General features: G+C 62.8%; 4 protein-coding genes across 10 annotated transcripts; 1 reads left to right on the forward strand and 3 right to left on the reverse strand.

Annotated features, from left to right (window-relative positions):
* Positions 1-905: 905 nt before the first annotated feature.
* LOC118172431 (zona pellucida sperm-binding protein 3-like) lies at positions 906-4314 on the reverse strand. The gene is made up of 9 exons (XM_035336336.1): positions 3892-4314; positions 2811-2929; positions 2632-2735; positions 2215-2392; positions 2006-2126; positions 1713-1804; positions 1474-1616; positions 1260-1349; positions 906-1176 (listed from the first exon to the last, which is right to left on the reverse strand). Exons 1-9 carry the CDS (start codon positions 4276-4278, stop codon positions 1058-1060), a joined length of 1353 nt encoding a protein of 450 aa, XP_035192227.1. The 5' UTR covers positions 4279-4314; the 3' UTR covers positions 906-1057.
* Positions 4315-5354: 1040 nt separating this feature from the next.
* Positions 5355-13367, reverse strand: LOC118172368 (protein PML-like). 2 transcript variants are annotated; one of them, XM_035336223.1, is made up of 8 exons: positions 13225-13367; positions 12215-12705; positions 11241-11821; positions 8907-8944; positions 7748-7972; positions 7544-7612; positions 6967-7105; positions 5355-6383 (listed from the first exon to the last, which is right to left on the reverse strand). In XM_035336223.1, the coding sequence occupies exons 1-8, from the start codon at positions 13240-13242 to the stop codon at positions 5620-5622; spliced, it is 2325 nt and encodes a 774-aa protein (XP_035192114.1). In that variant the 5' UTR covers positions 13243-13367; the 3' UTR covers positions 5355-5619. The 2 variants fall into 2 exon arrangements, with proteins under 2 accessions (XP_035192114.1, XP_035192115.1); XM_035336224.1 differs by having other exon boundaries at positions 7544-7602; positions 7741-7972.
* Positions 13368-14126: 759 nt separating this feature from the next.
* STOML1 (stomatin like 1) lies at positions 14127-18513 on the reverse strand. Of its 2 annotated transcripts, none has more exons than XM_035336129.1 (7): positions 18240-18513; positions 17946-18052; positions 17694-17843; positions 17092-17295; positions 16212-16431; positions 15365-15565; positions 14127-14811 (listed from the first exon to the last, which is right to left on the reverse strand). In XM_035336129.1, the coding sequence occupies exons 1-7, from the start codon at positions 18385-18387 to the stop codon at positions 14609-14611; spliced, it is 1233 nt and encodes a 410-aa protein (XP_035192020.1). In that variant the 5' UTR covers positions 18388-18513; the 3' UTR covers positions 14127-14608. The 2 variants fall into 2 exon arrangements, with proteins under 2 accessions (XP_035192020.1, XP_035192019.1); XM_035336128.1 differs by having other exon boundaries at positions 15365-15568.
* A 145-nt stretch (positions 18514-18658) lies between these two features.
* On the forward strand, positions 18659-23620 carry LOC118172297 (protein PML-like). 5 transcript variants are annotated; one of them, XM_035336123.1, is made up of 9 exons: positions 18659-19087; positions 19306-19448; positions 19873-20425; positions 20785-21365; positions 21535-21587; positions 21972-22043; positions 22142-22361; positions 22651-22737; positions 22769-23620. In XM_035336123.1, the coding sequence occupies exons 2-8, from the start codon at positions 19403-19405 to the stop codon at positions 22731-22733; spliced, it is 1608 nt and encodes a 535-aa protein (XP_035192014.1). In that variant the 5' UTR covers positions 18659-19087; positions 19306-19402; the 3' UTR covers positions 22734-22737; positions 22769-23620. The 5 variants fall into 5 exon arrangements, with proteins under 5 accessions (XP_035192014.1, XP_035192018.1, XP_035192015.1 ...); XM_035336124.1 differs by having other exon boundaries at positions 18690-19087; positions 22651-22741; positions 22781-23620; XM_035336125.1 differs by having other exon boundaries at positions 18690-19087; positions 22651-22733; positions 22774-23620.
* Positions 23621-23959: the final 339 nt, after the last annotated feature.

Genomic DNA, 23959 nt, shown 5'->3' on the forward strand with positions numbered 1-23959 from the left:
TGGGGAACAGCTCTAGGGGACTTGGTGCCACCAAGCTAGCTTATTGAAAAGGCATTTGGGGAAAAAAAAAAAAAAAAAAAACACCCTTGTGGAGCACCCTGCCCATGCAGGGCAGCAGAGGGAGGACCACATTCCAAGCCAACCTGGCTGCAGCCCGCCCCAAAGCCCCTTTCTGGGGGGAGCGGGGGCAGAAATTCCGATCCCTGCCCCAAGGACTGTTTACATGTTTCCCCCAAGGCTTGTTACATATTTATGTGTGCAAACAGTCCTTGGGGCAGGGACTGGAATTCCTGCCTCCCCCTGTCCCGGGAAGAGCCCGACCCACCCGCCCTGGCGGTGGGCTCCCCTCCTTGCCCAGCAAGGCTCCAGCTCTCCCCAGGCAGGAGGGGAGCTGCCCTGGGCCCCGCTGCAGCTCCCTGCCCCAGAAGAGGCTCCAGTTCAGGGATCCTCAGGGCCCTTTCTCCTCACCTGCAGCAGGATCAGGGCTGGAACAACCCAGGCTGCTTCCCAGGCTCAGGCCCATGCTGGTTACCTCCTCCCTGCTGGGTTTGCTTTCCCAGATCTGCTTTTTCCAGGAGGCCAGGCTGCACGCAGAGCACTGCTGCTTTAGCACAGGACACGAGGAAAATCACTGAAACCCCCCAGTTTAACTCACCTCCCACACACACTCCAGATTTTACTGAGCCCTCAGCTCTGCCCAGCTTTAGCTTGATTTCACTGTCAGTGAGGAATTACCAATGGAGCATTTTTAAGGCTAGAAGCAGGGAGTTTTAAGAATGGCAGTGTGCATGGTAATTTTTGCATCGGTTCCCTGCTGGATGCTCCAGAGGGTCCCTAAGGCCCCACAAAGCCCTGATGAGGGCAGGGAAACAAGGACCCAGAGGGGCTGAGAGAGGCGAAGCAGCCCAGCTAATGGGTTAAAACTGGGGTTTTACGGGTGAACACGGGTTTGCTTAGCTCCGGTTCCAACATTCTTCTCTACCCCCACCCCAGGAAGTCCCCCAGCCTTTCAGGTTTACTCTTCTTTATTGGACAGGCCATAAAAGCTGACAACATCTCAGACAGGATTGCTGGGCCGGCGGCAGGCAGTCAGAGCTCCCAGAGCAGCCAGGATCAGGACGACCAAGCCAAAAACCGCAGCCAGCCCCAGGACCAGCCCCAGGTGACCTCCTGCAGCTGGGGAGGAGAAGCAGAGAGGTCTTAGAGGGGCAGAGCCGGGTCCTGCCAGGGCCTGCCCTACGTCCCTGCCCTCACCCTACCTCCTGAGGGCATCCTGCCCCTGGTGGGATGTTGCCAGCTGTGGATGAGCAGGGGGCCAAGCACCACGTCCTCTTCTTCCACCACGGGATCTGGAAGGGGGGACACAGGGCTCTGACAAGCTCCTCTGGATGTTTAGCTCCCACCACCCAGCTCAGAGCGAGCTGTCCCAGCAGTGCCGGGGCCCAGGAGGGATGCAAAACCCCACAGACCTACCGGGCTGGGAGGAGAGGTCCCTCCGGGAGCGTCCTCCTTGCCAGCGGGGGGGAGCCTGGAGCCTCCTGGAGAGCCCCCCCGAGGGGCAGCGCCGACCCTCGCAGCAGGAGCACACATCCCGGGGGCCTTCCACAGGCGTCCAGCTGCAAGAGAGCCTGGTGACCAGCCCGGCCTCCGTCAGGGACCCCTCACATGCTTCAGGGTCTGGAGGAGAGGCCCCGAGCCCCCCAGGTACTCACAGGCTGCTGGCTTTGTCGAAAGAACAAGCCTTGTTCAGAGCATCGGGAGCACGGTCGGCCAGGGAGGCCTTCAGGTGGCAGGTGATGTAGATCTGGGGGGGAAGCAGAGCAGAAGAAGGGGTCAGCGCTGTTAGAGGGGTCCCCACAAGGAGCACCACCACCCCAGGGGAGCCCTGGGCCACGATACAGAAGTGACAGCAGGGGGTGACCCCGCTGAGAGGTATTTGCCTCAGGGAAGTGGTTTCAGGCCAAGCTGTGCCCAGATGAGGGGGCTCCCTTTGGGGAGGATTTACCAGGCTGCTGGAGTCTGCTGCAAACTTGAACGCCTCCACCGTGAACTGCAGCACATCTGGCCGCGGCCTCGGAGATACGAAAGTCGAGGTGGCATCATCCAGCTGCCCATCCACCAGGCACCTAGGCAAAAAGGCAAGGCCAGCGGGTTTCCCCTTGCCAGAAACCCAGGAGGAAAGGCGTCCCTACCCGAGGCACAGCCAGCTCATACCCGCTGGAGTCGATGAAGGCGTACTGGGGAGAGGAGCCCCTCTCCGGGCCTGGGGCGGCCACGCAGCTGTCCACGAAGAGCCGCAGGGGCGCGTGGTTCTCCGCATTGACCCCGGCTTGGAAGTGCAGGACCTCTCCCAGCTGGAACACGGCCGAGGCTCTCTCGGCACTCCAGTCATCTGGAAGCAGAGCAGGCCCTCATGAACAGGGAGCTGGGGGGCTCCTGGTGCTTCTCCTCTCCCACCCGAGGGAGCCCTGGTGGCCGCCCACATCGCACCGAAGCCCGGCGGCCCCAGGAGCACCGCATCCACATCCCACCAGCACGCCCCGGGGCAAAGCCTGCACCAGCTGTGCCACCTAGTGGAAGCCCGGCCACCCCAAAGGACCCTGCCCGAGGAGACCCCGGCCCCGAACCCACCACTCATCAGGCGCAGGGAGAAGAGCAGCTTCTGCTCTGAGGCCACGGTGGAGCGGAAAGGTGCCCAGGTGGGCCTGATGGCACTGCTGCTCACGTTGCTCCTCCTGCAGAGAGGGAGGCCCCGGTTAGAAGGCTCCGTGGCAGCAGGGTTTGGGAGGCATTCATCCACATCACCTCACCTGGGGTAGTGGCACTCGATGGGAACCACGGCAGGGCTGGTGCGGACGATGACGGGGTTGCCTGCGTGGACCGGGCTGTAGTTTAACGTTGTGCTGTAGATCAGAGCACCAGGGGTCACCTGGGGAGACACGAGATGCATTACCCACCATTAAGAGCCCTTTTCCTTCAGCTACTTGAGTGGAGCAGCACATTGAAGCCTGGCTCCTCAGTACTGAGAGGTTTCCTCCAGCCACCAGCAGCTGTGCAGCACCCATCCTGCCGCAGGGATGCTCCTGCCTGTCCCAGCACCATCTGGCCAGCAGCACAGCTGGATGTAGAGGTGCTTAAGGTATTTTTTTTTCTTCTCATTTCCATGTCCCGGGAAGGAGGGTCTGTCCCCCAGGGGGCTTTGCTCAGGGGGGATTTAGTGGAAGGTATCTGCTGGCTTCTCACCCCGGTGGCCCCAAGCCTCTCCAGAGGAGAGAGACCAAAGGTAGTTTCCTTCAGAGCAGCGTGGTGCCATGCTCTAGCAACAGTCGGCAGCACCCAGAGGTCTCCTAAGCTCAGCACCAGCTGCTGGGGCTCCCGGGACTCCTGGGCTGCATTACCCTGGAGGAGCTGACCACAGCACGCACAGGAGGATTTGGAGATCTGTCAGGAGAAACCCAACCTCTGCCTGGTCCGTGCCCTTCCCTGCTGATGTACCACCAGGGCTGGGATCAGCCCAGACAGCACCACTTCTACCACCTCTAAAACCAGAATGAGATTTCCAACTCCTGGGAAAGGCTTTTAAGCTTTTAAAGCCCAACCACACCGCTCTGCCAAAGCGAGACACGCTCCACCAAGCATTACATCAGCTCCAGCCCATCAGCGAGCAGCAGAGCATCGCAGCAGCAGGGAGCCTGCCCTCAGCTAACAAAACCACCAGGTTTTACCAGCAGGCATTTACAGGGCCAGCAGCTGCTGCCTTTCTAGGGCTGGCTTCAACGCTGTGAGATGGAGGAGAAAAGCCAGCCTGAAGCCCCTAGGGGGATGCCCAAACGCTCAGCATCCCTTCCCTGCGCACAGCACCCCCATAGAAGATCCAGCCCCCGTGCTTACCCTGAGGGTGCTGCCACACTCATGCAGCCCGGCCACGAAGGTCACCACGTTCTCAGCAGCATTTTGGGCTGTGGGCGGGCAGCCAGCTGTGCCCAGGGTCAGGTCCCCAGCCCGGACCAGGCGCCCGGTGCCAAAGAGGTCCCGGTGCACCGTGAGCACCACCTGCGCCTCCTGGCACTGCACGGCCACGGGGTGCAGGGGGGCAGCAGCCTGGAGCTGGGAGACATCCACCCATGGCCACGGGGAGAAGTTAGGGGGCTGCCCCACGGCAGGAGCCCCCCATAGCTCTGCCTCCCCTCTCAGGAAGCCCCAGGGGTTGTAAGCAGCAGCTGCCTCCCCCAGGAGCCAGCAGAAAAGAACAAACCCCAGGCTGCTCCCAGGCCTCATCCTGCCCACCAGAGCCCAGCACAAGGAGCCTCCCCTGCCACAGGGGCTTTTGTAGCCCTCACCTCCTGTCAAGGGCAATTGGCAGCAGGTGAGAGCAGCTGGATCCCCGGGGAGCCCATCCTGGTGGGTGCTAATTAGCTAACGAGCTGCTGGGTCCCTTGCCAAAGAAGAGGTGTTGGATTTTAGCCAGCTGGAGGTTTTTATGCCTTGTCTGGTAATAACCAGCCCTACCAAGAGATGAGTCCCACCTCCAGAGAATGGGGTCCTTGTGCTCTGGGGGGCTCTGGGGTGGGAAGGAGGTGGCATCTTCCTTCTCTTCAGGTCCCCAGACTTGTTCCTGTCCCAACTCCTTCAGCCCTGCAATGATCCTTGTGGAGCTGCTCGTGTCAAGGGCAACTGGGGGTCTCCAGGGCACGAGGGATTCAAGGCCGGCTCTTTACACAAGAAAAGGTGATTTGGGGGGCAGGAAGGAGAGGACATTTTATCTCGAATCAGGTGGAATAATAAAAGGGAAAAAAAAATAAATCCTGCATTTCTTGGGGAGGGACATGTCCCAAAGAAATCTGGGAGTCCTGGGGCAGTGGGCAGCCTCCAGGATCCGGGGGGACGGTGAAGACCAGAGCCCTCCTCCCAGCCCAAACCGCGTCTGCTGCTGCAGGACGAGCCTCCACACGGTGGCATCCTCCCTCCAAGCCGCATTCCCTGCGGGATTTTAGCAAAAGGGAGGAAAACGCTTGTTTAACCCCTCCCCGAACAGACCCATCCCACTTCCCGGCCAGGGCCGGTGCTGGGATGAGCGGTACCAAAACACGGAGTAGAAGAATCATTGTTAGGAATAATAACGCTTTTATGAGAAGCGAGGCGTCCCCGAGGGGGAGGAGGCCAGGTCCTCCTGCTGGAGGCCATAAATCGAGGAGGAGGACAAGGGTGGCTCCGCGCAGCAGGGCGCTGGGGGCAGCCCGGGGCTTTGCTCCTGGCCCCAGGGGACACGAGGGCAGGGGGTGGCCGTCCTCTGAGACCCTCGGTGCTCGCCGGGGGGCGTTGAGGGATCGGGGAGCAGACACAAAGTATTTGTGACACACACCAAAATAGAGAAATGATTTATTTCATCTGCACCCAGATGCTCTGGGCAGCAGCACCCATCCCCAAGAAAGCGTTTGGAAAGCTCCCCCGACAGTCTGGCGAACCCAGAGGGGACACGAAGGCATGGCAAGGTGGCAGGAGTGGGGCCAGGACCAGAGCCACCAGACAAGGCAACATCGGAGGTAAAATCGGAGACGTGAGCCTGCAAGGCTCGCTGCGGATGTGCTGGGATGTCAGGCCGTGGGGCACCGCCAACTTTCAGTAGTTTTCCTTGTTTTTTACATCTTTCGGCACATTGCTGCCCGCTGGGGTCTTGCAGCTTTCATCCTGCTGGCGCTGGAAGTAGACCTTGACCTTGCTCAGGTTGTGGACTTTCTTTTCAGAGCCGTGCCGGTGAGTGTTGACCAACACACACAGCTTCTGGAGACCCTTCTCGGGGTCGCGCCGGTGGCAGGACCACAGCTCGGAGAGGCCGACGTTGCACATGGCCAACCTTTGGGCTGATGCCTTGGTGAGGAGCTTCTCCTCCAGCAGGGGCTGGAGGGAGGCCAAGCACCCCAGGCTGGCGTGGCTGAGGACCAGCCTGGGTTTCTTCACCAGGTCGATGTCCAGCACCTCGCACAGGTCCTTCACGGCCCTGGCGTTCTCCATGGCACTGAGGTCACTGAGGTCCCGCCACAGGTAACTGCTGGCCAAGTTCTTCAGCCTGTAGTTGTCCCTCTTGGGGACCTCCTCCTTTATCAGGGGCAGGACGTCCAGGAAGCCGTACACAGTGGAGCTGAACTCCTCGCTCTTGCCCAGGACCGTCAGAGCCTCCAGGAGGGTGGGAAGGGGCAGCGAGCAGAGTCCGAACCCACCCAGGATGGGCCTGTGCATGGCATGGAGGTGGCCAAGCAGATTCCTCAGGCCGACCTCGCAGACGCTCTTTTTGGCCATCAGGCTGGGCAAACATTTCACCGGCTGGATGAGGACTGGCAGTATCTGCTCCCTGTCGACCACTGCCATCTGGATGATCTCGTTTTCTGGAGAAGACCCAAGGGAAGAGAGTGAGGAGAAATGAAGGAAAAGCAGAATTAGTCTTACTCGGTAGGGAAATGAAACAGATTGAGTTGCTCTAACAGCCTCGACAGCAGCGGGGGGATGAGTGATCCATCCTTTTGTCCACCTCCACCCTCAGCTTCTGGATCAGCCCCGCACCACAACCGTGGGGGCTCCTACAGCTCTTAGAGGGTGGACTAAGGAGAGGGGCTTGGGCAGTAAAATCCACCTTGCCCAAAAGAGACTGGCCCATGGGAAGAAGCGAGGGACCCACGTTTTCACGTGGAAGATGCAACGGCACAGGGCTTAGCCATCTCAGAGGAATCTCCCCATGGCCCTGTGGGCTTCATGCTTCTCCCAGCCTTCCCACTGTCTCAAAACACAACAGCAAGGCCTCTTAGGGGCTTGAGAGATTGTCCTCTCTCCTACGTAGCCAAAGCTACGGTGGAAATGCCTGAACTTCCCCCCACCCCCCAAAAAAAACACAGATACTGCCAGCAGTGGGGCTCAAAACCAGCTTCAACATGGCACACTCGCTGCAGAAGACGTCCCCAGTTAGGATCTTACTCAAAATCTTAATGTCAAAGAAGACCAGGGACCCTTGTCTTGTGTCCATTGTGTTCTGGAGGTGGATGGGGAAGCCCAGGTACTCTTCTCTGATGTTGTCATCGAGCATGTTACTGAGACCATCCAGCAGGCTGGAGTCCTGCAGGAGCAAAAATTAGCTCTTATCAAATGTCTCAAGAAGAACTGGGGTTGCAGCTCTGGGTGCTGATGTGTCCTGGAGGTTGCCAAAGCCCAGAAATGTATTCAAACTGCCTGCTGGAGCCCTCGGGGTGTAAGAAGCCCCTCCAGCTGGTCATGAAGACTTGCCTCCTCCAGCACCCCAGACCAACGTGACATGTCCATGGGGGGTGGCCCGCTTGGACCCTTCCTAACTGGCTTTCTGCTCAAAGGCGGCAGAAAAGTTGGGGCTACCAAAGAGCTGAAGGGTTTTGAGAGAGGTATTTTGGTGCTTGGGAGTGAAGAGTTCCTTGCCAGGGGATGTTGGGACGGCCCTGGGGGTCTGGAAGCACCAAGTGGTGCAGCCTCCATGGCTTAGACAGCGAGCAACGCACGGCCAAGCATGGAAAGCTGCACTCACCATCGACTCCTCATCCACGCTGTCCTCTTCAGCACTTTCCAAGCTGGGATTATTGACATCTGCCGGGGTAGGAAAGACGTGCCCATGAGTTCGGACAGATTCCCCCTCAAGCCACAGATAAAAAATACACCACGGTGGAAAATTCCACCCGTGGCTTCATTGCTCAGGACACGAAGAGCCCCAGGCTCACCGCTTACCCTGGTTGCAGAGCTCCCCGTTGCTATCCAGAACACCTTCCAGCAGCCTGTCGTCCATGGCGGGTGCCAAAAAGCTGGTCCCAGGCTGCTCCTCGAAGCTCGGCCTCTGCAGCCCCACCAGCACGTTCCATCCATCGTCATCCTCTTCAACCTTCATCACCTTCACTGGCGACGGCAGCGTGTTGGTGTTCTTGTCCTTCTTCCTCTTGGCAGGGGTGGAGGTAGAGGGGGCCTACGTGGGCAAAGCAGAGCCCAGTGAGCATCCCGACGTGCTCAGGATGGACGTTTTGGTCCTTGGCCAACGCAGAGGTCTGAGGGAAGGACTGAGGATCCTCAAGCCTTGCCACCTCTGGCCACTCGTTTGAACCCAAGGTAAGGATCCCAAGGTAATGACCCCAAGGCAGGTGAGACGTTGAGTGCAGGTCCCACCACGCACCTTGCTTGGGTGAGCAAACATCTGCCCGTTATACCAGCCTGGGACTGCGATGGCTCCGTGTGGGGACCACAAGAGGACACGGGGCAAGGGACAGAGGTGGGAGCAATGAGTAGGAGGTGGGAGGGTGGCAGATTGGTGCTTGGAGATGTGTGCGTATGGGGAGGGGGGTCCTGGGCTTTGGAAGGGCCTGGGGAGGGGGGGAGATGAGGCAGAGCAGAGGATTGCTGTTTTGGGGAGCTGGAGAGCATGCGGTGGTGGCAACGGGCATGAGCTGGAGAGCTGGCATGGCACAGGGCAGGAACTTCTTTCTGGCAGTGTAATTTATGGCCATTGGTGCCTCAGAGGCAATTTGTGGCTGATGGTGCCGTCCTCCAGCTGGTTTCCCATCCCCATGTGTCCCTGCCCAAAGCAAACATTTGTCTTGCCCAGACAGGTTCTGCTGCCCTGTGCCCAGCACCACGTCCCCGTCACTGACACCAAGCTCCCCTGTGCAAGTCCCACCCCAAATCCCCAGGGCAGGACCCCTCCGGGCTGTGCGTGGTGATGCTAGACCAGTCCCAGTCCGGGGGTGGGACTGGAAACCAGCAGAGAGCTCACACCAGGGTGGCTCTGCAGCCCAGCTCTCCTTTCAAAGCAAGACGGGTGGGGACAGTGGGAAAGCAGCAGCCAAATGCTCGAGCAAAGATAGCCCCGGATGAAATCCCAGCACGACATGAGCAGAAAGCCTCACCTGGTGGGAGTTTTCTGTGGCTGGAGCAGGGGCAGCTTCTGAAAGAACAAAAACACAGCGGGTTGAGAGCGAGCAGGGCTGGAGGTGCAGAAGGTACAGGTGCCACGGGGACGCTGGAGCTGTGGGTAACCCCAAACCCCACCAGGAGATGCTACAGAGGCCATTTCAAGCGGAGAGGCTGCAGGCTGGGTTGGAGCACTGCCTGCTCGCCCTGCTGCCCACCCTGGCATTAAACCCTTTCCCCTCTGGGTTTGCAGCTCATGGAGGTGCCCGCACATGCTGGGAAGGGAAAAAGACTGTTAGTAGCATCATGCAGTGAGAAGTTAACACGATTTGGCAGCTGGGGGGCTGCCACCCTGCCAACCCCAGCCCGGTGTCCCCAGGGCTCCTGTGGCTTTGGCAGAAGGCTGCCGTGGTCCTGCTCAACCCCCTGGTGGAGAAGCGGGGCACGGTTTGGGTAGCCCCAAGCCCCGGGGCTCAGGAGGGCCCCCCCAGGCTGCGACACCAGCAAGAGACAAAAGTTCAGCCCAGGAGGACTTTATTGGCATGGCAAAGCGAGAAGGAGAGCTTGGTCCCTGGGGGGACATGCAGTGGGGCATCCGAGCAGCCACAGTCCGGTGCAGGCGCTGTGATTTGCAAACCGAGCAGCTCCCTCTTGCCAGCGAGGCTCCTTGCAGCCCTCCTTGCTCGGAGCGCCGGTGCTGAGCATCATCGCGGCGGCACAACGGGGATGTCACTTCTGGTCACTTCTTCCTCCTCTTCCTGGGGCTGCTGGTGGGCTTACAGCCACGCTTGCCCCTATGGGGGCGCTCCCTGGGGGACGCAGACCTCGGGGGGCTGGCGGCGGGCTCAGAGGCAGGGGGAGATGCTGCGGGACCTGCTGCGGGACCTGGGGTAGTCTCATGCCCCTGCAGGGCGCCGGAGGAGAACAGCTCCAGCAGGTCGGAGGGGAGCGTCGGCCAGTCCAGGTTTTGGGGGTCCTGCGGGGCGTTGGGCACGGCCGGGGGGCTGCAGCACGGCTCCAGCATTGTCCCCACGGCGGAGGCGAGGGCACCCAGGGAGCAGGACATGGACCGCACGCCCTGGGACAAGGCGGCCAGGTGCTTGTTGGACCTGCAGCGAGCCCGCAGCAAGCAGGAGGTGACCCGCAGGAGCTCGGCGGCCTGCTGTGCGTGTGACCTGGCCCAGGAGCTGAAATCTTCCTGCGGGGAGGCCTGGAGGGTCCTGGGGAGAGGCGCGGTGTCCCCACAGGTCCCACGAGGTGACGCCAAGCCTTCCTCCGCTTCTTCATCCCTCTGCTCGAGGGACGTGTCCCCTCCCTGGCCGGGACACATCTCCCCAGGAGGCTGAGGCAGGAGGCTGAGGCTTGGGGTGCTGTCATCTTCAGATGGGACGTCCCGACGGGGAGCAGAGGTACCTGCCGTGGGGACGGGGGCTGAAGGGAGCAGGAGAGAGGCATCAGGTGGTCCTGCCAGGCTGCTCTGGTGAGGGGAGGTGGAGGGGTGCGGCCTACCACGAGGGGAGACGCAAGGAGCAGGGCGGGAGGCAGCTTATCCCCAGGAAACCACAAGCTCCAGCCCTGGGGAGCTCAGCTGTGGAAGCCCAAGGCTTGCCAAGGAGGACACAGCCCAGGTCTGAATGGCATCGGCCCTGACAGCAGCAAGGGGATGGAGTGGAAAGCCCCACAAACGTCCTTTGTTCTCCCCCCATTTGCAGGAGGGATGCTGACACCTCCTGACCATGCCTGGCTCCATCTCTGCACACACCATGGATGCAACGGCCTCTGCCGTTCCCAAAGCACCACATCCCGCCTGGAGAGCTTGGGGAACGCCTGGGAAAACCCGTCGGTGGCCAGCCCAGGTGTCACTGGAAGCCTTTCACCCTCATAGTTGGATGTGCCATCCCAAGGCAGCAAACAGAGGGGGAATCACTGCCCCGGATTGCCCTGAGCAGCCCACATTGAGCAGGGCCGAGCGGGATGGAGGCCGGCAGGACCCGGGGACAGACGTGACACCTGCAGGTGCCACAGCCCCGAGAGGGTGCCGAGGTGACCCAGTTCTCGACACCTCCCCTCTGCCCATGCCAGCCTCCCTGTGAGCCTCTGCTCCGTGTGCCACGTGTCCAAGTGCCACAAACCTCCCTTAGCCTGCGGCACGGCTCAGTCCCAGCCCTCCCATTACAATTGCATCCAGGGGACGGCAGCACGCCCCATGAGCAAGAGTCCGCCAGGTGACAAAAGGAGACTTGAGACCCAGAGAGAACACTGGCTCCTGCAGGGTTTTGACCTTCAGCCCCACTTCCAGCCTCCCCCCAGCCTCCGCACTAAATGCTCACCTGCGTGCCCCTCGACGCGCTCAGCCAGCGCCTGCAGCCTGGTGCGGCACTCGGCGAAGTCCCCGTGCTGTGCTTGGCCCCCGGCCGCCGCCGGCCGCAGCCGCTGCAGCTCCCGCAGCGCCTCCTTGACGAAGGGCTGCATGTCCATCACCTCCTGCTCCGTGGCGTACAGCCTCATCTTCTCCACCAGCCGCTCGCCCGCCTCCATCCGCCGCAGCACGCCCTCCACGCGCCGCAGCTCCCCCGCCAGCTCCCGCCGGCCCTGCTCCTGCCGCCGCTCCACCAGCCCCAGCAGCTCGTCCTCCTCGCGCCGCACCAGCCGCACCAGCTGCTCCACGCGCTGACGGATCAGCTCCCGCGTCTCGCCGCTCGCCGCCTCCAGCCGGGCGGCCTCCTCCTGCAGCGCCGCGCGCGACGCCTCGAAGCCGCTCCGCCGGCGCGCCAGCTCCCGGCCGGCGGCCGCCAGCTCCTCCTGCCGCCGCTGGATCTCGGCGCCGATGTCGCAGTGCTGCCCGGCGTGCTGCGTGTCCAGCAGGGCGCAGATGCAGCACATCGGCTTCTCGCACCGCTTGCAGTAGATGCTGCAGGGCCAAGCGCAGGTGGAGCGGGTGGTTAGAGCGTGGCCCGGGGTGAAGAAGGAACTTTTCAAGAACTTCTCCATGGGGGCATTTGAACCTTGTCCTGCATCATGCCCGTAGCCGTTTTTGGGACTCCTTCCCACCAAAACCCCTCCGAGCTGGTCCAGCACCACCAGCTACACCCTCTCCTCCTGCCCAAACAAGCCGCCTTCCTCCTGGGCTCCAGCAGCTTCATCCCCTGCCCTCCCCGTCCCATCACTACCTTCCCCCTCAGACCTTCCCCCCGGTCCCCAAAGCTCACCCTCCCACCCATGTCGGGGACCCGGTGCCACCGGGGACAGCAGAGGGCCACCAAAGAGCTTGGTGACATGAAACCAAGCGTGCCGGGAGACCTACCTTAGGGTCTGGTTCTTGTGGGTGGGGTTGGAGCAGGACAAGCTGCCGGTCCTCTTGGCGCCCTCAAGGAAATCCTTCAGCGCCCCCGCCCTGATGTCCTTCACCCTCTTGGCCTCGTGGCTCTCCCGCTTCAGGTAGCGCTGGTGGGCCTCGAAGCAGGTGGTGCACAGGAACTCCTCGCACTCGGAGCACCAGTACTCGCCCTCCTTCTTGCAGTTGTCGCAGAGCAGCTCGGCCCCGCTGCTGATCCTGCGGTAGACGCGGAGCCTGGCCTGCAGGCTGGCGAAGAGCACGTTGTCCACGTCGGGGATGCCGTTGGCCTGCGGGATGGCCGCCTGGCACACGGGGCACTGCCCCACCGGCTTGTTCTCGCTCAGGCAGCCCAGGCACAGGGTGTGCAGGCAGGTGAGGAGCTTGAGGCTGGGTGATTCCTGCCGGCAGCCCTCGCAGAGGACGAACTGGAAATCCTCCTCCTCCTGCTGCTGCTGCTGCTTGGGGAGGGAGGAAGGGGGAAGAGGCGAGGCCGCTGAGTGCACGAGCACTCTGCCAACTTCACAAACCGCAGCTGGAGGAAGGAGGAGCGTGGTGCTTCCCGCTTCCCTCTGGCCATGCCATGGGGTTTGTGCGCAGGCGGACCCCGGCACCCCACAGGGCAGAGGAGAGATGGGGTGGGGAGCAGGAAACCCAGCCTTCAGCCCCCAAACCCAGCCTTCAGCCCCCAAACCCAGCCTCCAGCCCCCAAAACAACTCCATGGAGGATCACAATGAATCATCCTGGAGCCTGCCGGGACACATCACTTCCCACCACCCCCAGCATCTCCCACCCCATCCTCTTTCCCCCCAGCCCTGCTCCCTTCCTGCCCCCTTCCCAGCCCGGCTGTCCCCCATCCCGGCCTCCCAGCCGAGGCTGACATCCTCCTTCTTCTCTTTAGCCTCTCCACCCCGTGGCCTCCAGCATCCTCCCTTCCTCCCCATCCCCTGCCGCAGCCCGAGGCTGCCCGGGGGCTCACCTGGTCGGGGCTGGCCATGGTGGGGCAAGGGACGCCCAGCTCGCCACCGAGCAGCCCTTTGGCTTCTGTTGCTTCTGCTCTTGCTGCGGCTGCCCACTTTCGATTTCTCCTGCTCTGGAAGCAGGCTCCACCTTCGTGGTGGGCAGGCCAGCAGCGCAGAGCCCTCTGCTGATGGCTGCCAGGAAGGGCTCCGCCAGCAAAGGGTTTTTTCCTGGGGGACGGGGGGCCTGGAGGGGCCGTGGAGCTCTGCAGAGCACCTCCCCGGCCCTCTTTGTCCCACGGGAGGCTGCGCCCTGCTTCCCATCCATCCCACCAAACTGCCAGCGATGCGCCGGGAGCAGCCGCTGGCAGCTATGGGACTGCCACCAAGGGGGGGACACCACCAAGGAGGGGACCACCACCAACAGGGAACAACCTCCAAAGAGGGGATGACCCCCAGAGAGGGGATATTTGCCCACCAGGTCCCCAAATGTAGCCCAAGGAAGGAAGAATGAGGCCAATCGAGCCTTTGGCTGGGCGGGGAGCGCCCCGGTCTGCTCAGCGCCACCCAGCCCCAAGCTTTGAGGAAGAGATTTAGCAGGTGGTTTGGTGTGAAATGTCTCGGTTTTCAATGCCACTGGTCAGACTCGTCCTGCTGGTCCTGCAAAACGCTCCGGGGCTGGCTGAGGCTGCCCAGAGTCCGAAATGTTGGGTGCTGGAGGGGAGCTGAGCATCCCCAGAGAGACTCTTGGTAGGACTTTGGGCATTGGCGTGGTGAGATGGAGCCCACGGCACCCCCATGCAGCATCCTCCGTGGGCATCAGCTCCCCTGGGGAAACTGAGGCACGGCGGGGTGCAGCAGGGAAGGCAGGGGAGCACAACTGGCCCAAATCCTGCCCACAGAATTCATCAGCCCGTCTCCACCCCCAGACCAGGTTTATTGTCCGCCCGGAGGTGATAGAAAGGAAGCTTACAAAATAAATAGATATCTGTGTACGCCTATATACAGTGCACCCCCCCCCCCCCCCACGGACAGCCCTCACGGCACGCATGCAGAAGCACGTCGAAGCACAAGTTAGCGCGGTCACTTAGCACAGGGCCCTGCCACCTCCGGGCTGGGCGTTCCCCAAAACACCCCCAGACTCAGCCCAAAACCCGGCCGCAGTGTCCCCGAGCTGGCACCGACTGGTTCCTGCCCAGTAACGTGGGGTGAAAACAAGGATAAGGGCCGGCAGCGGAGCTCAGCCGAGGAGGTGAAGCTTTTGCTGCCTCAGTTTCCCTGCTCAGGTCTTCTCCTGCCACCCGCCAGCTCCCCGGGGAGGGCAGCAGGGCCTCCGGGGCGCTCCCCCAGAACATCGGGGTCCTGCTTTCCGCCCCGACCACGACACACGGGGGCCGCCACGCTCTATCTGCGTTGCTTCATCGCCTTGAAGAGCTCCTCCAGCTTCAGGGCGAGGTGCAGGTCCCCCCTCACCTGCAGCCGCCCGCTCATGTAGGCGCTGAGGGGGCGCAGCTCGCCCAGGACCAGGTCCTGCAGGTCCTTCTCCGCCAGCTCCAGGACGACGTCGGGGCTGCCCTGGGGGACGCCGCGGCCAGCCCGCCCGCTGCCTGCAGGGGGGGAGAAGCGGGGAGATCTGGGATCCAGCCTTGCCTGCTGGCATTTTCCCCATCATTTCACAGGGACTGAGTCTGGGCACGTGGCAGACAAGGGGCTGGCAGGGGCAGTTTGGAGGCAGCAGCCCTTGCTGAAGACAAATTTCTCCTGCACAGCTCCACTGATGTCCTGTTCCAGCGGCCTGCCTCCGAGCCCTGTCCTGCTTTGGCCGTGGCCACCAGAAAAAGCACCGGTGGTGCCCGTGGGGGATGGATGAGGCGATGCCAGCGTGGCTGTGGTGCTGCCCACACGCGTCCCCCTCGGGGCTGGTGGCAGACAAGAGCCACCAGACCCAGATCCATCCCACTTGGCCAGCCACGAGGAGACCTAGCTGCCGGTTTTCCACCGGTGCTCTCTTTCTGATGGAAAACCCGCGTGTTTAGCCCAAACCAGAGGACACTTTGCACTTCCAAGGAGCACGAACCCCCTCACCCTGAGCTCAGCGGGGTTGTGGGGGGGCACCAGAAACCCTCCCAAATGCACCGCATGACCCCGAGGAGCAGTGACCTGAGGAGAGGTCGATGAAGTAGGAGCTGCGGGTGCCGCTGGGCAGGGCGATGTCCACCTGGAAGGACGCTCCCACCTGGCCCACCAGGGCCTCGCAGAGGACGGGCTCCACCGCCGCCAGCAGCTCGTCCGCGCTCGGCGTCCTCCGGGAGAGGTGGGGAGCGCCGGCAGGCTCCACCTCGCTCACCGTCTCCACGCTGTCTGCTGGGGACAGAGGGGCACAAGAGGGGACACCTCTGGGTGGTGAGCTTTGCAGGTCCCCACGGACCCCACGGAGCAGAGAAACCCATTTATCCGGCGGTTTTCCAGCTAAGCGAGAGCAGAACAGCCTGTTGCCTGTTCCTACTGCCCACTCCTCTCTCTGCAATGGGTGGCTCAGTCCCTGCTACTGAGCGGGTGGGAAAGGTTCCCCAAAGGCTTTTCCCAGGGCACAGATTGGTGTGGGGTTTCTGAGAAATGGGTCAGCGTGCCGCTCCTTCCTCCCACCCCCATCAGTTCCCGTTTCCCTACTTGTGCTGCTCCTCCCGGAGCCTAAACACCTGAAGAAATGGAACAGACAGTCGAACAGCAACCGTGGGGAACATTTTTTCAGTATTAGGAATAAGAATGGGCGTGAAGAGACATGTCTGTCCTCATCCGTCCTGCCTGCCTTCACCCTATGACTCAAAGCACACGGAGAAAAAATCTCCCCATCGCTTCCCCAACTTGCCCTCTGTTCCTTCCAGGCTCCCCGCACCAAACCCCACGTCCCGCAGGCCCTCTCCTCCTCTCCCCAGCCCCTTCTTATTAAAACGGGGCAGGCAGCGGGGGCACCCCTGGGGAAAAAAGCTGCTCCTGGTCTCCTCACCTGCCTCCGGGGCGCCGGGCACGCTGCCGGCCAGTGCCAGGGTGCTGCCGAGGAAGTGGGCAGCCAGCTGCTGTGCGGTGCTGTCCAGCCCGGGCACTGGGGGCACGGTGGCCAGAGGTCCCGCGGGGGTCTCGCGGGGGGGCTGCAGCACGGCCTCCATGGTCAGCTCCACGCGGTCCACCTCCAGGCCCCAGGATTTGGTCATGTCGTTGATGTCCAGCTGCGGAGCCAGGAAGAAGGGAAGGGAGCAGGGAGACCACCTGCCGCAGCATCCCACGGCTCCTTTGTGCTTCTGCTACCCCTGGTTTTGGGCTTGGGGTGGTGGACCAGGCTCGCCAGGCCACCTCCTCCGGTCTGGCCGCTCTCACATGCCGCCCTGCTCCTCCAGGGGCTTTCCTGGCCCCAAGGAGCTGGGACGAGGACGGCTCTAGTGGGTTCTCTTTCCACTGCTCCCTCCCAGGCTGCTCTCCTGGTCACCATGGGCTGGCACGGGGCTCCACCAGATCATCCCAGAGATCCCAAAGATGCCACCATATCACTCCAGCCCCTTTTGGATCCTTTGTAGATGTTTAACCCACAAGCTCTTGGCCTGACCCACGTCCACAGTGGTCTACCAGGCAGCACATCTCTTCCCAGAGACCCCCGAGATGCCACCATATCACTCCAACCCCCTTTTAGATCCTATTTTGTAGACATTTAACCCAAAAGCCCTTGCCCTGGCCCACGGTGGGCAGCAGACACTGCCCTTCCTCCCTGCTTCCCTCCCCAGCACCCTTTCCCACTTGCAGCCCATTTTCCTGGTGGAACCAGACACGTCGGCTTCTCCGCACCATTCCCACCCCACGCGCTCGGGGCCGAGCGGGGCCAGGGCTCTCCTCACCAGCAGCTGCTCCCCGATGCGCAGCCTCTCGGCGTGGATCTCCCGCAGGCTCTTCTTCCCCAGCGCCTTGGTCATGGCGTTCTGCGCCGTCATGCGGGTGGCCGCCACGAGGTCCTTCACCACCAGCACGGACAGCACCGGGTCCCACACACGGAACTGGACGTCGGCGCCCATGGAGATCACCGCGCCGTCCCTGGAGGTCAGCTGGGCGAGAGGACTCAGGATCTCTCCCCTTCCCCACCCCATAGCCCAGCCCGAGAGCCCGTGACCGGGAACCGGCTCTAGATCGCTTTAACAAGAGGTTGATAAGGAACAAACCCAACCCAAATGATGACATTTGGGCTAATCTGAACATCAAAGCCAGCTTCCAACTGTTACTAGGGGACATCCAGATAGGGGTTGATGTCTTGGAGATGTTCAACATGCGTTGAACAAGGCGCGCAAGGCCAAGGGGAGCTTTCCAGCCCCAGGCAGAGGAGGGATCCTGGGCGGGGATCCCGACGATTCCCCCCACGAGGGTGGAGAAAACGAACGCTGCAGGCAGCACAACGTGAAAACCCAGCCTCTCCGGGTGCTTTGGGGATGTCTCGAGGGCAGCTCACCTTGCAGGGGGGCACGTTGAAGGCCCTGGTCCTCAGGTCCACGCGCTGCCAGTGGTCGATGAAGGGCAGCAGCAGGACCACGCCGGGTCCCTGCGGTGCCCGGATGCGACCCAGGCGGAAAATGATCATTCGCTCGTAGGTGGGCACAATCTAGGAAGGGAAAATGTGGGCCAGGGCAGAAGGACAAACCCGGGCCATGCCAGGAAGGAGTTGCGCACCCCACAGAGGCCAGGTTGCCACCCCGCTCCTTACCTTCAAGGCGAACCAGCCGGAGATGGGGAAGGTGACGACCATCAGCAGGAAGACCAGGGAGGTGATGATGCCATGGCAGATCCAGGACAGCCAGCCCTGGGAGGACTCTGAGGGGGGGCAGCAGGGGATGTGCACCCGCTCTGACACCCCCTTCCCCACCAGCACCCCCCAGCCGTGCCTCTCCCCACGCCCCAGGGGAGGCAGCAGCGTGAGGGCAGCCAGACAGAGCGACACCCTACAGAAAAACCCCAATATACGGGAAGGCAGCACCTCCCCGCTAAGCTCCGGGCTCACCTGCACCGTTCCCAGCCGGACCCAGGGGGTCCTGCTTGGCCCCGAAGGAGAAGAAGCCCTTCTGGGCACCATAGAGCCCGATGCTGGACTGCTGGAAGCGGTCGAAGTCCCCCAGGGGAAGAGCCTGGTACCCCGAGCGGCTGAACATCGCGCCGCCCCGCCGCACGGCCGGAGAGGCAGCGAGAAAAAAAACAAAACAAAAACCCCAAACAACAGCCCTGCTGCCGCGCCGGAGGGCGCCTGCTCAAATAAAGCAATTTTTACTATGTTTTCCTAGCTGGTGCCCCAGCCGGGCTGGGGGCTGGGGACTTGCCATCCTCCTGGAGACCCCCAGGCCGCGGCGAGGATGAGGATGCTGCGGCAGCGAGGAAGGAGGGAGCTCCCGGCGCTTCCTGGTCTGCACGTCATGTGGCTGCTGACGGCACCGCACCGAAAGGCTCTCGGCTGGGTGAGCTTTTCCGGGGCGCCCTGCTCGGGAACTGCTCTGGCAGCCGCGGGGAAGAGCGGGTCCTCCACCGAGCTCATGCCTCGGGGGGCTCCAGAGGGTCCCCCGGCCCCGCAGGGTGCCCTGGCCCCATAAAAACCAAGCAGAGAGATTTTTCCCAGCAGCTCCTGCTCCGGCGCGGCCTTCCCATGCCGCAGAAACGCCGCTCCTCCAGCTCGGCAGCCGGCAAAGGGAGGTGGGGACCCCGCGGGGAGAAGCGCTGAGAGCAGTGGGGTCGCTTTTAAGCCCCCCTGGCTGAAGTGGGGGCCGGGGGCGCAGCCCTAAAGGCAGCGGCAGCCAGCCAGGCGCAGGGATCCTGCAAAGCAGCTGAGCCCTCCGATCCCATAGTGCCAGCATCCCCCAGGTACCAGCATCCCCCATACCAGCACCCCCCTACACCCGACTGTTCCCCCAAAACCAGCACCCCAAAGTGCGGTGCGGGGCTGGGGGGTTGGAGGGGCGAGTGGCCACACGTGGGTGGGATGGGGGCACCCCACGCGTGACCCCACTCCGTCTCCCTCCCCCAGCAGCCCGCCCCTTGGCACCGCGCCCCGCTCCCGCCATCCCGCCTTCCTCCCCCAGCTCCTCCTCCTCCTCTTCCTCCTCTTCCTCCTCCCCCCGGCTGCCCGGAGAAACGAAAGTGAGAGCCCTCGGCCGGGCCCCCCCCCCCGCCACCCGCATGCCCGGCAGCCCCGAAGCCCCTCGGCCCTCCGGGACCTCCGCCGGTACGTGGGTGTCTGGGGGGGTCCTCGCCGCTTTGCAGGCGGGGCAGATGGGTTGGGGGGGCACAGCGCCCCCCCCCCCCCGCAAAGGGAGCTGCGGCTGGGGTGGGAGGAGATGGGGGGCACAGCGGGGTGCTGAACTGCTGCGTGGGGTGGGTACAGGGGTAAAGGGGAGGGGAGAAATAAGGGGGGGGGGGCACCCTGCTTTATTATGGGACTCGCTGGTGGGCTGGGGAGGGCTGTGGGGGACTTTTGGGGACAGGGCTGTTTGGCACAAAGGAGTTCAGCCCCCCCACACACCGCCAATTCCCCTCCGACTTCCAAAAGCTGGAAAAGCAAAAGTGAAAGAGAAATGGCTCTGAGCACATGATCGGATCTTCCCGTCCCCACATCCCTGCCTGAGCCCCCCTGCTCCTCTCCCCCGCAGCCGGCCCCGCTGCCCCCGCGGAGCCGCCTGCCCCCATGGAGGCGGCGCCCCCCCGGCCGCCGGAGGAGGAGGGGGAGGAGGATTTCCAGTTCGTCCTCTGCGAGGGCTGCCGGCAGGAATCGCCCAGCCTCAAGCTCCTCACCTGCCTGCACACCCTGTGCCTGGGCTGCCTGAGCGAGAACAAGCCGGTGGGGCAGTGCCCCGTGTGCCAGGCGGCCATCCCGCAGGCCAACGGCATCCCCGACGTGGACAACGTGCTCTTCGCCAGCCTGCAGGCCAGGCTCCGCGTCTACCGCAGGATCAGCAGCGGGGGGCTGAGCTGCAGCCGCTGCCGGAGGGAGCCGGCGGCCGTCTGGTGCTCCGAGTGCGAGGAGTTCCTGTGCCCGGGCTGCTTTGAGGACCACCAGTGGTTCTTCAAGAAGAGGAGCCACGAGGCCAGGAAGGTGGAGGAGCTGCGGGCCGAGTCGGCGCACCGCTTCCTGGAGGGCACCAAGAAGTCCTGCACCCTCTTCTGCTCCAGTCCCGGCCACACTGAGCAGGGCCACGTCACCAGGTCAGCGTGGGGACGCGTCCCCGTGGCTGTCCCCAAGCCGGGGGCTCGGGGCTGCACCAGGCTGCAGGGCTGGGACCATGCCTGGGGCTTGGGAGGGACCCTAAGGCTCATCCTGGGGGGGCAGCTCCTGGAGCAGGCTGCCCAAAGCTCCACCCGATTGTCCAGGGATGGGGCACCCACAGCTTCTGCGGGCAACCTTTGGTGCGTTGTAACATCCCAGAGCTGCAGCAGAGTGCCGTGTGGGGCACGGGTCCCGGGGAGGAGGCGCCAAAGCAGCCCCCCAGCTCGTGCCTCAGTTTCCCGTCTCGTTAAAACACCACTGAGCACCCCCGGCTGAAACTCGCTCCCTCCCCTCGCAGCATCTACTGCAAGAAGTGCGAGAAGCCGCTGTGCTGCTCGTGCGCCCTGCTGGACGCCCAGCACTCGCCTTTCTACTGCGACATCCGCGCCGAGATCCAGCGGCGGCAGGAGGAGCTGGCGGCCGCCGGCCGGGAGCTGGCGCGCCGGCGGAGCGGCTTCGAGGCGTCGCGCGCGGCGCTGCAGGAGGAGGCCGCCCGGCTGGAGGCGGCGAGCGGCGAGACGCGGGAGCTGATCCGTCAGCGCGTGGAGCAGCTGGTGCGGCTGGTGCGGCGCGAGGAGGACGAGCTGCTGGGGCTGGTGGAGCGGCGGCAGGAGCAGGGCCGGCGGGAGCTGGCGGGGGAGCTGCGGCGCGTGGAGGGCGTGCTGCGGCGGATGGAGGCGGGCGAGCGGCTGGTGGAGAAGATGAGGCTGTACGCCACGGAGCAGGAGGTGATGGACATGCAGCCCTTCGTCAAGGAGGCGCTGCGGGAGCTGCAGCGGCTGCGGCCGGCGGCGGCCGGGGGCCAAGTGCAGCACGGGGACTTCGCCGAGTGCCGCACCAGGCTGCAGGCGCTGGCTGAGCGCGTCGAGGGGCACGCAGGTGAGGATTTAGTGCCGGGGATGGGAGCAGATGGTCGTCGTCTGCCTCTCTGCCCAAGGGCACTCTCTTAGGGCGCTCGGCCTCCCAAAGGGAAGGTTGAGGAGCAGAGCCGCAGCCTCGGGGCGGGCGCTGCAGGGGCCGTGCCACAGCGCTGCCCTCTCTGTTGCAGGTACCTCTTCCCAGGCTGTCCCCGTGGTCGAGGTGGCCCTGGAGAATGACCAGGTGAGACAGCCATGGCCCAAACCCGGTGCCACCAGGGGAGGGCTCCTGCATCAGCTGGGGCTTGCCGCCCCCACCTTTGCAAGCCTTCCCCATCCTATATCACCCATTTCTTAGCCAACAATAACAAAATCAGGGATTTTCCCCCATGAACCTGCTTTGTCGCTGTCACAGTCACTCCCCTGTCCCCAGCCAGCAGCGCCTGTCCCTAACCCTGCAAACAAGCAGCTCCAGCACAAGCCTTGGCCGTGCCATGCCTCAGTTTCCCTCTCCCCCCACCCCCCGCCTCCCCCAGCTCTGCCCACTGCTCGGGGCCACCCTGGTCCCACAGAGAGGTGTGTGGCCCCCAGGGCCCCTAACCGTCATCGCTCCTCACTCTCTTTGCAGCAAGAGGAGCCCACCCAGCATGGGAGCCCAGGCATCGTGCCCACCTTCACCATCAGCCTCGGGGACATGCGGGTGAGCACGGTAAGGAGCACCCCAGTGGGACAGGAGCCTCTGGGGACCTGGAGGGGCCACCCCGGCACCCTACATCCCCCGTGCGCTGTCCCCTGCAGCTCCCCCCTGTCACCACGCGGTCCAAGCGGTGTTGGCCCCACATGAAAAGGGGCAGCCAGGTGTCACCCAAGGTGCTGAAGCTGGAGGACAACGCCACGGCAGCCCACAGCAAGCCCAGTTCAACCCAGCAGGACAGCAGAGGGGAGCCCAGCACCTCCGCACCCAGCCACAACCGCAGCAACGTCCCCAAGGCTGGCAAGAGCCGCGCTGATGATGCAGGTGGGGAGCGGGGATGAGGACCCCCACCCCAAATTTAAGGGGTTTTCCCCCTTTTTTTTCTCAGCCTCTGGGCACCCCGGTGTACTCAGGGCCTTGGCCAAACCCCGCTGGGGCAGAGAAGGGGAAGCAGGACCCCGTGGGGTGGGGATGGGCGCAGCCCTATGTCCTGCCTTTAATATCCAAAAACCAAGCCTGGGGCACGGCATGGGCAGCTAATTAGAGTAATTAGGAGCTCTGGCTGCCTGGCTTCACTGCCTGGAGCTTCAGCTCCATCCCATTTCTCCTGCAGAAGACACCAGCATCATCATCAGCTCAGAGGACAGTGAGGAGGACACGGTGGTGAGCGTGACGCCAGACCTGCCTCCCTGCTGAGCCACCACGCCGCACACAGAAGAGGCAGCGGGCGGCCGCCGCCACCGTCCCCACGGCCTTCTGCCCAGGCTAAGGACCAGGCTGCCTCTCCTCCTCCCCTCTGAAGCAGCCAGGGTCACCTCCCCGCTCTGGGAGGCAGCAAAGCCCACTTGGATTTTGCTCGGGGGTGGGGTCCCACATGGCAGCATCCCCAAATTGACCTCAAGGGGTGTCCCGATGGCCTCTTCCTTCCCATAGCGTCCCAGCTCTGGGCAGAGGGACAGCTCTCTGGCTCGGACTCTTCCCCAGGAAAGAATTAAAGGATTAAAGGATTTAGGAGCCTGAAACCATCCTTGCTAGCACCCCCAGCAGTTCTTCGCCTGGGGTCACTGAGTCCCCAAGAGGGGCAGATTATGGGGATGGAGGGTGGGGATGGAGGGTGCGGATGGAGGGTACCAATTCCTTTATTTTTTCCCCTAAGCTTCCGATAACACAACCCTCACCCCGCTGCAGGGGGAGCTGCTCACACCCCCGCTCCTGTAGTGCTGCTTTCCATAGGAGATTCGTGCCGAAGCCCCTTCGCTGCCCCATGCCGAGGGGATTAGCGCAGGCTTCCTGGGAAGTTTATCTGCGGCTCAAAACCCATTTTTATATGAAAACCATGTTTTTAAGTTGAATGTAGCACCCGTGCTCACCCCCCCCCCCCCCTTGCAGGGGTTGTTAGACGGGCCATGGGGTCCCTGCCAAGGTCTCCCCATCACCAGCATTTGCAGGGGGTCCCTTTGGAAATGGATTTGGGGCCATGGGTGGGTTTGCAGAGCTGGCTGAATGCAGGTTACCAGCCTTTTGTATAAGTTAATTGAGCAGAAACTCTTGTTACTCTTCAATAAAGCTGTTTCCAGACCAAATCCCAGCCTGCTGCTGACTTCCTGAATCATTTTCCTTTGCTTTTTTCCTTGCCTTTCCAATTCACCTCTAACAGGAAAAAAAGTGGGGCAAAAAGTCCCTCCCTGGATCCCCTCCCTACCCCCTGCTGCTTGGACACCCATCTCCCCTCGCTGGGAGCACTCGGATTTGCTCCCATGCTCGTACACCTTCACCTGGCCACGTCTCCAGCGCTCCAGGAGGGGATATTTTGGAAACTACCCCCGTGAAGGAGCAGAGAGGCAGTGTGCGGGGAGCCACCTGCGTGGCGCAGGACTGTCCCTGGGGTAAAGAGCAAAATCGAGGTTGGAGCCCCCGAGTGC

Source organism: Oxyura jamaicensis, chromosome 10 (assembly GCF_011077185.1).
Source record: "Oxyura jamaicensis isolate SHBP4307 breed ruddy duck chromosome 10, BPBGC_Ojam_1.0, whole genome shotgun sequence".
Taxonomy (NCBI): Eukaryota; Metazoa; Chordata; class Aves; order Anseriformes; family Anatidae; genus Oxyura; species Oxyura jamaicensis.